This window comes from Geotrypetes seraphini, chromosome 5 (assembly GCF_902459505.1).
Source record: "Geotrypetes seraphini chromosome 5, aGeoSer1.1, whole genome shotgun sequence".
NCBI classification, from domain to species: Eukaryota; Metazoa; Chordata; class Amphibia; order Gymnophiona; family Dermophiidae; genus Geotrypetes; species Geotrypetes seraphini.
In genome coordinates this window covers 43,456,217-43,469,035 of record NC_047088.1, presented here as the reverse complement: position 1 = coordinate 43,469,035, position 12,819 = coordinate 43,456,217, and the positions used below count along the sequence as shown (strand labels likewise).

General features: G+C 47.1%; 1 protein-coding gene across 4 annotated transcripts in view; it reads left to right on the top strand.

Moving 5' to 3' along the window:
• The window catches only part of PHF6 (PHD finger protein 6), an 88,408-nt gene that overhangs the window by 12,649 nt on the left and 62,940 nt on the right, over positions 1 to 12,819 (top strand). For all 4 annotated transcript variants that reach the window (XM_033946792.1, XM_033946789.1, XM_033946791.1 and 1 more), the window contains 2 exons: positions 2,226 to 2,409; positions 9,936 to 10,037. In XM_033946792.1, coding sequence (XP_033802683.1) covers positions 2,272 to 2,409; positions 9,936 to 10,037 — 240 coding nt within the window. In that variant the 5' untranslated portion in view covers positions 2,226 to 2,271. The remainder of the gene's footprint in view (positions 1 to 2,225; positions 2,410 to 9,935; positions 10,038 to 12,819) is intronic.

Sequence of the window (12,819 nt, the reverse complement as noted above, 5' to 3'; positions counted from 1 at the left end):
GTCAAGGAACCCATACCTCTGCAGATTTTCCCAACTCTTCTGACTCAGACCAAGGAGTCCCTCCTTCACCCCAGTCTCTGTTCACTAGCTCTCAAAGCCTGGTACCTCTCTCTCAGCAAGTAAATGACTGACCTCTCTGTCCCAGTATCATAGCCACTGCCAGGAAACTGTCCATACAGCACTGTTACCATTTCAAGTAGTCCTGTTTCACTCTTTGAACATAAGAATTGCCGCTGCTGGGCCAGACCAGTGGTCCATTGTGCCCAGCAGTCCGCTCCTGCAGCAGCCCTTAAGTCAAAGGCCAGTGCCCTAACTGAGACTAGCCTTACCTGCGTACGTTCTGGTTCAGCAGGGACTTGTCTAACTTTGTCTTGAATCCCTTGAGGGTGTTTTCCCCTATAACAGCCTCCAAAAGAGTGTTCCAGTTTTCTACCACTCTATGCATGAAGAACTTCCTTATGTTTGTACGGAATCTATTCCTTTTTAACTTTAGAGAATGCCCTCTCGTTCTCTCTACCTTAGAGTGGGTGAGCAAACTGTCTTTATCTATTAAGTCTATTCCCTTCATTATCTTGAATATTTCGATCGTGTCCCCTCTGTCTCCACTTTTCAAGGGAGAAGAGGTCCAGTTTCTCTAATCTCTCACTGTACGGCAACTTCTCCAGCCCCTTAACCATTTTAGTCGCTCTTCTCTGGACCCTTTCGAATAGTACTGTATTCTTTTTCATGTACGGCGACCAGTGCTGGATGCAGTATTCCAGGTGGGGACGTACCATGGCCCGGTACAGCGGCATGATAACCTTCTCCGATCTGTTTGTGATCCCCTTCTTAATAATTCCTAGCATTCTGTTCGCCCTTTTTGCCGCCATGCATTGCGCAGACGGCTTCATTGACTTGTCGACCAGTAATCCCAAGTCTCGTTCCTGGGGGGTCTCTCCGAGTACTGCACCGGACATCCTGTATTCATGCATATGATTTTTGTTACCGACATGCATCACCTTACACTTATCCACGTTGAACCTCATTTGCCATTTCACAGCCCATTCCTCGAGCATACAGTGGAACCTTGATTTACGAACATAATTCGTTCCAGAAGTATGCTCGTAAACCAAATTGCTCGTATATCAAAGCGAGTTTTCCCATAGGAAGTAAGGGAAACTCGCTTTGATTCATTCTATTTCCTCCTCCCCCCAAGGCTACTGGCGCTGCTCCATTCCCCCCCATCTTGAGGCCACCGGCGCTGCTCCATTGCCCCCCTCCCCGCGATCCTACATCCTCCCGAGCACCAAAATAACATCCCTTACCCCGATTTGGCACCAGCACCAACGTACAGGACATGCCGGTGCCTGAAGATCCTCCCTCTTGGCTGTGCTGGGCTGGACGGTTCGTCTGAGATCCTCCCTCTTGCCTGTGTTGGGCTGGACTGGGCCTTGAGCATTTGTACATGCTCAAGGCTTTCTGGTCTCGCTCTCTCCGAGATTCTCGGAGAGAGCAAGACCAGAAGGCCTAACAGACTGGGAGCTCCTGTAAGCAAAAGAACAATCTCTACATGGTTAGCAAACTGTTTTTCCTTCTGTTATGCTCACAGCACATAAAGTTAGAATCCTATGGAAGACATTTGTAAAGCAGCCACTTGGTCCTTAATTTATACCTTCACATCCCATTACTATCTAGAGACTCATTCCAGATGGGCTGGTTGGTTCGGCCAAGCAGTTCTACAAAATTTATTCTCTGTTTTGATGTCAACTTCCCTCCGTCCCTCTCAAAGTAGGTAGGGAGTCCCATCTGTAAAAATATGCTGCATGATTGTCCTGGGAAAAAGCACAGTTATACATGTAGCAGGTGATACCCAGGGACAGCAGGCAGATATTCTCACAACCTTCCCACCTTCCTTGGTTGGCTTCTTAGTTTTTTTTATTGAACTGATGGTCCTGTGAGCTGCCGCTGGGTGGGAATGCACTCATGCATGCTTGATATGCGCCTAGTTGAGACTGCTAAAGAAGTTAGTGACAGTATAATTTTGCACTGTCCGTACCAGGTTCCATGGATGATGTCACCCATCTGTGAGAATATCTGCCTGCTGTCCCAGATAAGTAACTGTGCTTTTAGTATTTAAAGGTTTTCATTTTGTTACAGAGATTTGTGTAGGGAGCTTAACAGGGAGCAAATACTTGACTTTATTATATTATATTATATTAAGGTTGTTATTGCACTTTGTTTTGCAGTGTTTTGAAAGCTTAAAGTGACTTTGTGGAGTCCTTTTAAGAAGTCATGTCTAGCTCTGTTGGACAGAAAAAAGGGTCATCAAGACAACGCAAGTGTGGCTTCTGTAGATCTAATAGAGACAAGGAATGTGGACAGTTACTGATGTCTGAAAACCAGAAGGTGGCAGCACACAATAAGTGTATGGTAAGCAGCTTAGCAAAAATCAGTAACTATGTGATACAGAAAACCATTAAATCTCAAAAGCAAACAGATTATCCGTGTAGCAGTTGTCAGTGGAACTCTGTAGGCATAGATAATATAACCATACGTCCCGTTTTGAATGAGGCTGTCCCGTTTTTAGCTCGCCTATCCCGTTGTCCCCACACACAGCTTCGGGACGCCGAAATGTCCTGTTTTCAGAAGGAGTGGGACAAGCGAGCTAAAAATGGGACGACTAAGCCTATTTCACCAAGCCACCGCCACACTAACGGATCATCTTCAAGCAGCGACTGCACAAGCTTTCCCCCCCGACGTCAATTCTGGCGTCGGAGAGGAAATTCCAGGCCAGCCGATCATTTAGTCACTTAGATTGATTTTCAGAGAACCTTGATGACTTAAGTGAAGAGCTAGGTGAAATATTTCACCAAGACATAAAAACAATGGAAGCCAGATACTAAGGAAGATGGTATGTACACATGATGGCAGAGTATTGTTGGAATCTTAAGTGGGATTGTCCTGGCAGATCCCACTCTCAGAAGTCTTACAAAAGGAGCTTCTTTTATGTCAAATGACTGGAAAGTTTATATCTTAAACTTATGCTTTTGGTACGAAATAAGTAGATTTCCACTTTGTAGATTGTAAACCTTTCATTTAATTTTTAATATGTTTCCTTCATGCTTAAAGATATTAATTTAAACACTACATTAAAATATCCTGATTTTTTTAAATGGGTGAGCAGAGTGAAGAGTGGTATATGGCACATGTTCCGTATCTCAGAAACTAGAGATAAGAGAAAACTGCTGCCATTTTTGGAATCAGGAGTTCAAATATACCCAGAAATAGATCTAACATTTGAGGCATCAAAATGAGTGTTGGCCAGTGATTTTATCCGAGTATGAAAGAAAGTAGCAAGCGTGCTGAAACAAGACTGTACATGTTGTGACATGTCTCAAGGTTACTCATGCACAGTTTTGGCTCAGTGCGAGTCTAACATTCCAAGAGACAGAATGTTGGGAGATTTGGAGCACTGTTGCAGTGATAACATTTTTCACAAAAGAAGGGAATAAGCCAAAGAAGATCAATGAGCGCATGTCTGCAGTTTATAGTAAGTCTGCCCCATCTGTAGGCACAGTCATGGCAACTGTCTTCTGTGATGATGAAGGACTTTACTTCTGGAGTTTATGCCACACAAGACAACCATAACCGAGGAGAATTATGCCAACACAATGATCACTTTGTGGGAGTCAGTCAAGGAGAAAAGATGAGGAAAACACAGCAGGCATGCTGCTTCTTTACGACAATGCGCTTGTGCACATGTTGCAACAATCGCAGGTTGCCATCCGAGTGTGGGTTTCAGCAGCTGAACCATCCACCCTATAGTCCTGACCTGGCTCCCTCAAATTATTTCCTGTTCTGAGTTTTGAAGAAATCTCTCCGTGGACAGTGATTTTCAAGTGATGAAGACGTCAAGGAAGCTGACATATCCTTGTTTGAAGGTCAAACAGAAGAATTGTATTCAAAGAGGTTAAAGTCATTGCAGGAAAAGTGGATGAAGTGTATGGAGTTATTGGGGGCTATATTGAAAAAATAAATTTTTTTTTGAAAACTCTTCTTTCATACTGAGGTAGATAAATTATTGAACACACCTCGTACCATTAAACCCCAGAATGGAACATAGAAGCTCCTGCAAGGGTCCTCTGGTCGTCCTGGTCTGGCTTTTGCTCCAGAATTTATAAGTATGATGTATGAAGTGTACTTAAATTACAGTGATCGCGTTGACTCCTTGGGGGTTGTGGCGGTAGTAGTGCCCCCATCTAAGAGTGCAATTTCCTTAACAGCTGAGCTATTCGTAGGATGCAGAGGTACAATCAGAAGAGGACTGGGATGAAGTGGATTATGTAGTTATGCCCTTACTTTCCCAGTCTGCGTCCTCAGTAGCAGGAGATTCTGCATTGCACCTGGGAGATCCAGATCCCAACCACATGGCAGCCCTGAATCTCGGAGAGGACCAGACTGTGTTTAAACCCACAATGCATTGAGTCTCTCCAAGAAGTAAAGACAGAGCCTCCACAGACCTCTACTTCCCAGTGCTTTCTTATGAACTGCACTACAATTCAGACTATATGCTTTCCCTCCCATCTGGACATTACTAAGATGGGCATTGATTTTCATTAGCGTTGATTTTCATCAGCTATTCCACCAAAGGTGGATTCCCTGGTGGCATAGGTTACCAAGTATTCCTCTCTCCCCAGTGAAGGGGGGAGTGGTGTTGAAAAAACAGGACCTTAGGTTGGATTTTGTCTGTGAGAGACAATTTGAGGTCGTGGCGTTGGGGTTGAAGGTGGCAGCAGTGTTGTCGTATGTCTCATGCTGGCCACAGGACCTTAGGTTGGATTTTTGTACTTAAGAGACAATTTGAGGTCATGGCGTTGGGGTTGAAGGTGGCAGCAGTGTTGTCATATGTCTCACATGCTTGCTACTCAAGGTTACATCGTACTCTGGGAATGGATGCCAATGTGGATCCCCAGTTTATTATGGCAGGAGTGGATTATGGGGTTGGTTCTCGATTTGTTTAGAGTCATGAGCAAGGTTACTGCATATGTTGTTCCCGCCTGTAGAATGCTTTGTATCAGACAGTGGCTGGAAGATTCGTTCTCTAAGGCTACTCTGAGCAAATTGCCTTTTAAAGATCAATTGCTCTTTGGTAAAGGGCTTGACAATCTGATGGCAAGCCTGCAGGATCACAAACCAAAGTCTTTACCAGACAGCAGGCTAAGGGCCCCTCAGGGGTCAGATCGAGGTAATTTTTATGGCGGGTCCAGAGGATGATGAAGCAGTGGGCTCAGTCCCAGCATCTGATAGAATAGCCACAAAAGCCTGCGCTGCTTCCCCTTGATTTTTAATTTTAAAAAGTCAGATCATATCATTCCTTATTTTCTTAAATTACACTGGCTTTCAGTGCTCTTTTTGTTTTTTCCATCTGTTAAAGGTTGTTTATATAAAAGATACTTTCAATGGCTTCTATCGTTTCAAGTTGCAACTTGGGATTAAAATTTGAGTTGTCTGATAGCAACTTCAGCCTTCTATCAGTATTTTAGGAAATTATTGAAGACTTAGCAAAATTCTTGGAAGATTAATGTATTTCACTGTGATTGTTCAGTTTTTACTTCAATTTTGTTAACCGTATAGAACTTTAAGGTATCGCAGTATATAAATAAATTTTTATGTTAATTTATGTCTAGCTCTTTATGCTCTAGACAGCGTTCTGGAAGGTAAAGCCATAAGGGTGATTTCTGATACGCTACGGCAGTGGCATATGTAAACAGGCAGGAGGGCACAAGGAGCTCCCTCTTGCGGCTGGAAGCTCAGATGTTCTTTTGGTGGGCAGAAGTCCATCTTTAGGTTCTTTCTATGGCTCACATTGCCGGAATGGAAAATATTCAGGCCAACTTTCTAAGTTGACAGTTCCTGGACCTGGGAGAATGGTCTCTCTCATGCAGGGCATTTGATCTCATTGTGCGGCGCTGGGGCAGACCAGTGATGGACTTGATGGCTTTGGCCAAGAACATGAAGGCCAAGTGCTTCTACTTTTGTATACTCTCCCTTTTGTCCTTTCCCTATATGTTCTTTTTCTTACTTGATAAATTATAGTTCTATCCTTTTCCCATTTTGTTCTTGTTTGTTTTTGTAATGTTTCTAAATGTTTTAAATTATGACTATTGTTTTAAAGGATGTATAGTTATCCTATATATGTTTATAATATACCGTATTTTCTCGCATATAACGCGCGCGTTATACGTGGTTTTTACGTACCACGCACACCCTTGCGCGTTGTACAAAATTTTTTTTACATAGTTCCCCCCCCCCCCCGACGTCCAATTCACCCCCCCCGGGCAGGATCGCTCGCACGCACCTGCACCCCCACCCCGAAGGACCGCTCGCACCCCCACAGCCTCCCGACCCCCCCCCCCATCATGTAGAAGTTCCTACCGGTGTCCTGCTGCTTCCTCTTGGCGGTCCCGACACCCGACACGATCGGGGCAAGAGGAAGCTCAAGCCCTCTTGCCCCAGCCAACCGCGGCACCCCCGACACGATGGGGCAAGAGAGAGCTCAAGCCCTCTTGCCCCCCCGACTTCCCGACACGATCGGGGCAAAAGGGAGCCTAAGCCCTCTTGCCCCGCCGACTCCCATACTCCCCGACAATATCGGGCCAGGAGGGAGCCCAAGTCCTCCTGGCCCTGGCGACCCCCCTACCCCCACCCCGCACTACATTACGGGCAGGAGGGATCCCAGGCCCTCCTGCCCTCGACGCAAACCCCCCCTCCCCCCCAACGACCGCCCCCCCCCAGAACCTCCGACCGCCCCCCCAGCCGACCCGCGCCCCCCCCCCGGCCGACCTTCACGACACCCCCACCCCCCTTCCCCGTACCTTTGTATAGTTGGCCGGACAGACGGGAGTCAAACTCGCCTGTCCGGCAGGCAGCCAACGACGGAATGAGGCCGGATTGGCCCATCCGTCCCAAAGCTCCGGTTTGGCTCCCGTCTGTCCGGCCAACTACACAAAGGTACGGGGAAGGGGGGTGGGGGTGTCATGGGGGTCGGCCAGGGGGGTCGCGGGTCGGCTGGGGGTGCGGTCGGAGGTTCTTGGGGGGGGCGGTCGTTGGGGGGGGGGGGGTTTGCGTCAACGGCAGGAGGGCCTGGGATCCCTCCTGCCCGTAATGTAGTGCGGGGTGGGGGTAGGGGGTCGCCGTGGCCAGGAGGGATTGGGCTCCCTCCTGGCCCGAACAACTAGTGGGGGGGGGGTCGCCAGGGCCAGGAGGACTTGGGCTCCCTCCTGGCCCGATATTGTCGGGGAGTTGGGGAGTCGGCGGGGCAAGAGGGCTTGGGCTCCCTTTTGCCCCGATCGTGTCGGGGGGGCAAGAGGGCTTGAGCTCACTCTTGTGCCGATCGTGTCGGGTGTGCCGCGGTTGGCTGGGGCAAGAGGGCTTGAGCTCCCTCTTGCCCCGATCGTGTCGGGGAGTCGGGACCGCCAAGAGGAAGCAGCAGGACAGCGGTAGGAGCTTCTACATGATGGGGGGGTCGGGAGGCTGTGGGGGTGCGAGCGGTCCTTCAGGGTGGGGGTGCGGGTGGGAGTGCATGCGAGCGGTCTTTCGGGGTGGGGGTGCATGCGAGCGGTCCTTCGGTGTGGGGGTGCAAGCGGTCCTGCGGGGGGGGGGGGCATCAGGTTTTCAGGGTGGGGACAGGACTTCAAGGGGGAGAGGAGAGTCGGGGCGGGCGAAAGGAGAGTCGGGGTGGCCAGAGGAGAGTCGGGGCGGGCGAAAGGAGAGTCGGGCAGCGACGGGAGAGTCGGGCAGCATGCGCGGTATACGGGTATGCGTGGTATATAAAAATTTCTGTACATAAATTTGTGTTTTTCGCACGCTATACCCGTGTGCGCATTTTACACGGGTGCGCGTTATCTATGTGAAAATACAATAATGTTCATCGCCAGAAGGCCGATTGGGCAGTTTATAAATTTTTGAATAAACTTGAAACTTCAGTCGAAGAATGGAGCCAAGAAGCTTGGGGTTGGATGCTCTGGTCCAGCCCTGGCCACTGATTGGTCTGCTTTTTGTCTTCCCTCCTTGGCACATGGTGGGCAGGGTCTTCTGCTAGATTGCATCCAGGCCTTGTGATCCTGGTAGCTCCGGATTGGTCTTGCTGGCCTTGGTATGTGGATCTGATTAATCTTCAGCAGAACAAAGGGTTCAGGCTGCCTCTTCATCATAGTCCTCTCAGTCAGGGGCTTGTCCCCAAGGAGAATCCACATCACTTTGGTCTTACAGCTCTTGAGTGCTTGGCACCGATTTACAAGGGTTATTCTGACAGGGTTATTGCAATGCTGTTTTGGCTAAGACGCCCTCTACCATGGCAGCCTATGTGAAGGCCTGGCGAGCTTTTCAGCAGTAGTGTGCTAGCATTCAGGTGGAGCTGTGTCTGGCTCCTGTTTCGGTCATTCTGGCTTTCCTGAAACAAGTAGGGAAGAATACTAGATCACAATCGTTTTCAGACTTCTTCTGTGTGGGTTCTCTGAGGAAGCCTGGTCTGGCGAAACGAGTCAGAACCTGGAACAATTAGACACCCAAGATGAGTACAAATAAATATTTTTGAATTATTTATGACACTTTGAGGAGTTGGAATTGTAATCAATATAGTATAACATTTAAAGTGCGATGATTAAACAAGCGAAGATTTTCTCCAGAGGTAAAACCCCGGCGTGATCTTTTTACTACCAGCTGATTGGTTCTGAGCACTTTGAATTTAGCTCAATTATTTATTTATAAACATAGCAAGAATGGGTGATTTTGTATTTTGTATTAGTTAACGTATTGCCCATGTATTTATCATCACTTTCCCATTTTTGTATTTGGGTTTCCTTCAGACCAGGCTGGAGAAAGGCCTGACTGTGGCTTCTCTTAAGGAGCACTTTGCTTCCTGACTAACAATCGCAGGTTTTCACTGATGGCTCATCCCGATGTGAGTACATTCTTCCAGGGAGCTTTCAGGTTGAGGCTCCTCTGCGATGTCCCTTTCTGACCTGGAACATTGACATTGTTCTGAAGGGTTTCACTAAGGCTCCATATGAGCCCCTCAAGGATGCTTCTCTGTTAGACCTTACAGTTAAAACTGTGTTTCTTGTGGCGATTTTTTCAGTGCGGCAAATCTAAGAGCTGTAGGCTCTTTCCTGCAGAGAACCTTTATTAAGAATCATGGACGAAGGTGTCGCTCTCCGGGTTGTTCCCTCCTTTGTTCCAAAGGTAGTGTTGGATTTCCACATCAACCAGGAGGTTCACCTGCCTGCTTTTCAGTCCATAGGGTCTGACAAACAAGATAGTTTTTGAAGAAGCTGGACATCAGCAGGGTTTTGATCTAGTGCTTGAAAGAATGAATAACTTCCTTCTTTATGACCATCTGTTCGTGCTTACAGCCACTCCCTGCTTGGCAGACCAGTGTCTAAGGCCTTTTATGAAGCCTAGTTAATGCATTTTTTATCGCCGGCCACAGCTGTATTAACTCTGACACTTGTAGGAGTTCTATGGACATCTGATCTTTTACTGCCATGGCTGGCGATTAAAGCCTAATGCGGCTTCATAAAAGGGGGAGAAAATGAGCAAATATGAAAAAAAAAACCTGAAATATATTGTAGACAAAGCAGCAAAAGTTTTTAAATTTGACAAAACAAATTGCCAAAAAGGTAGAAAAATGAAATTTTTGGATGACATCAAATTTTCTAAATACTGTATTCTCATTCATGTAGTATTTTTAAAAATAGCAATCTTTTCAAAGAACAGGATAGTAGAAGCACTGGAACCTTCATAAATTTAATCTTGGAAGCAATGTATTTGATTTCTGCAGCAAGAGGAGTTGATAGAAATGGGAGCCATATGACCCAATTGTCTCTGCTAGATTGCCTGGGAGCTAATCAAATGTATAAGAGGATTATTTAAAAACCTGTCATTTTAACTTGCAGCTCTTTTCATCTGCATTGGTGTCATCACATTCTGAGAATGAAAGCCTCGGAGGATTTTCTGTTGAAGATGTTCAAAAGGAAATGAAGCGAGGAACTAAACTGGTAAGTGTTCTTGCTTCAAAGAACAGTCTGATTAGCCTTCTATATAAGAGGACTATGTGAATTCAAGAAAATATGGGACAGGCATGTGGAATCGCTTGGGGAGAGTAGGAGAAAGTGGATGCTGCGGATTGGCAGACTGGATGAGCCATTTGGCCTCTATCTGCCATCATGTTTCTATTAACTGGCTCACCTTTATCCACATATTTCTTCACACCATCAAAGAAATGAAGCAAATTAGCGAGGCAAGACTTCCCTTGGCTACACCCATGCTGACTCTGTCCCATTAAACCATGTTCCCAGCACCGAAGTAAAGGCTTACTGGTCTGTAATTTCCTGGATCACCCCAGAACCCTTTTTAAAAATTGGTGTTACATTGGCCATCCTCCAATCTTCATGTACTACGAATGATTTTAATGACAGGTTACAGATCATTAACGACAGATCAGCAGTTTCATTTTGAGTTCTTTCTATATCCTGTGACATATACCATCCATTCCAGGTGATTTGTCACTCTAACTTGTCAGTTTGGCTCGCTGTGTCTTCAGGTTTACCAAGATTTCCTTCAGTTTCTCCGCGTCGTCACCCGTTAAAACCTCTTTGTAATTTTATTAGGCTTTACATTATTATTATGTTTTATCCCAGGACAAGCAGGCAGCATATTCTCGACATGTGGGTGACCTCATCCACGGAGCCCCGTCGCGGACAGCTTTTCAAGCAAACTTGATTGAAGATTTCAAAGTTTGCTAGTGCTGCCCATGCATCCGTGTGCCTTCCTGCTCCACTAGAGGGCGCATCCCCTCCTCGTGGTCTTCAGTTCTTAGTTTTCCGCGGAGCCAGAAAGCCCTGTCTCTCTTCTCTGCGTTCATCTAAGTGTCTTTCTTGTACCGCGGCTTCTTTATTTTCAGCGGGAGTCGCTGTGCGGTTTTTCCCTACGTTTGACTACTTGATCGTGTGACCGGGGGCTCCTGGTTCGCCATGGCTGCTTGGTCTCGTGTGGCTGCGGCCGTCTGAAACTTATGTCCCAGCCTCTTATCGGGTTTAAGAAGTGCTCCCAGTGCGGTCGGGTTATTTCCATCACAGACCCGCACCGCTGGTGTATTTTGTGCCTGGGTGCTGATCACCCCATGGACTCCTGCCCTCGTTGTGCCACCCTTCAGCCTCGAGCTCTTTGGCGACATAGGGCCAAGATTACGGAGCTCTTTGCCATGGAGGCTGCTTCTGCTTCGACCCCGGTCTCGACCTCTGGCAAATCTCCCTCGACCTCGAAGGCCTCGGCGGCCTCGACCTCAAAAACCTTGCCTTGCAGCAGCACCAGTAGCGTCAGCACAGTGATTCACTTAGGCACCCTTGGGGCTTTTGCCGTGTCACAGCCCGCCTATGATGATGCAACTTCCTCTTTCCTCAGAGGCGGCACAACCCATCAAAGGACCCACGGCTGCCTAAGCAAATCGCTGTGCTGACGCTATTGGCATTGTTGCAGGTAAGTTTTGAGAGCTAGGAAGCAAAACATCTGAGCTTCCCTGATCTCACCTGTCTTGCGCGGACCGGCAGAAAATTTTGCGGATCAGTGGTTGAAGAACACTGCTTTAAAGAACAGAAAAAATGTCCGAATGAAGACAAAAGAAGCAACATAAGCACTTTAGATGCAACGAAAGCTAAAAGAGAATATGAAAAGAAACTTGCCACAGAGGCATAAACTCACAGATAACCTTTTTCAGGTACATTAGAAGTAGAAAGTCTGTGTGGGAATCCATGAGACCATGAGGTCATCAAGGAGCAAAAAGTGCACCGAGGGAGGACAAGGCCATAGGGGAGTGATTGAATGAACACTTCAGTCCATCTACCTGTACCAGATATATATTTGTTAAAACTTCCACTTTTATCTTAGGGCTCAGAGACAGTCCTGGAAGACTCCAGTTCGCTTTTTGGGTCCGATAGCCAAGATGTCTCTAGTGTTTGACCAGGGGAACAACCTTCTCATCCACTACCTCTTCAAGTTGGTATCTGGCCACCATTTTGTATCAGATTCTGTTAGGGAGTTGAAGCTGGAGGCTTAGTCCTCCACTTCCCAGTGCACGGTCATGAGTGGCTCTAATTCTCAGACCTCCTTTTTTCCCAGCATATCCGAACGCTAGGTATGGAGCAGTGGAAAACCCGGAAGGGTCCTTAAGGATTGATAAAGCCATGTCCACACTCTATCCCATGGCACCTGAATTCCAGCAGCTATTTAATCAGCCAAAAATGGACTCTGCAGTGGCTCAGGTCACCAAATGCATGGCTTTCCCAAGTAAGAGAAGAGTTATCCTGAAAGATAGAAACATAGAAACTGACGGCAGAAAAGGGCCACGGCCCATCCAGTCTGCCCACACTAATGACCCACCCCTACCTTCCCCTATGTAGAGATCCCACGTACCAATCCCATTTTGTCTTAAAATCTGGTACGCTGCTGGCCTCAATTACTTGTAGTGAAAGATTATTCCAGCGATCAACCACCCTTTCAGTGAAGAAATGTTTTCTGGTGTCTCCATGAAATTTCCCACCCCTGAGTTTCAACGGATGCCCTCTTGTTGATGTGGGACCTTTGAGAAAGAAGATGTCCTCTTCCACCTCGATACGGCCCATGAGATATTTGAACGTCTCGATCATGTCACCCCTCTCTCTGCGTTCCTCGAGTGAGTATAGCTGCAATTTATCCAACCGTTCCTCATACGGGAGATCCCTGAGACCTGAGACCATCCGGGTGGCCATTCGCTGAACTGATTCCACTCTCAGCACATCTTTG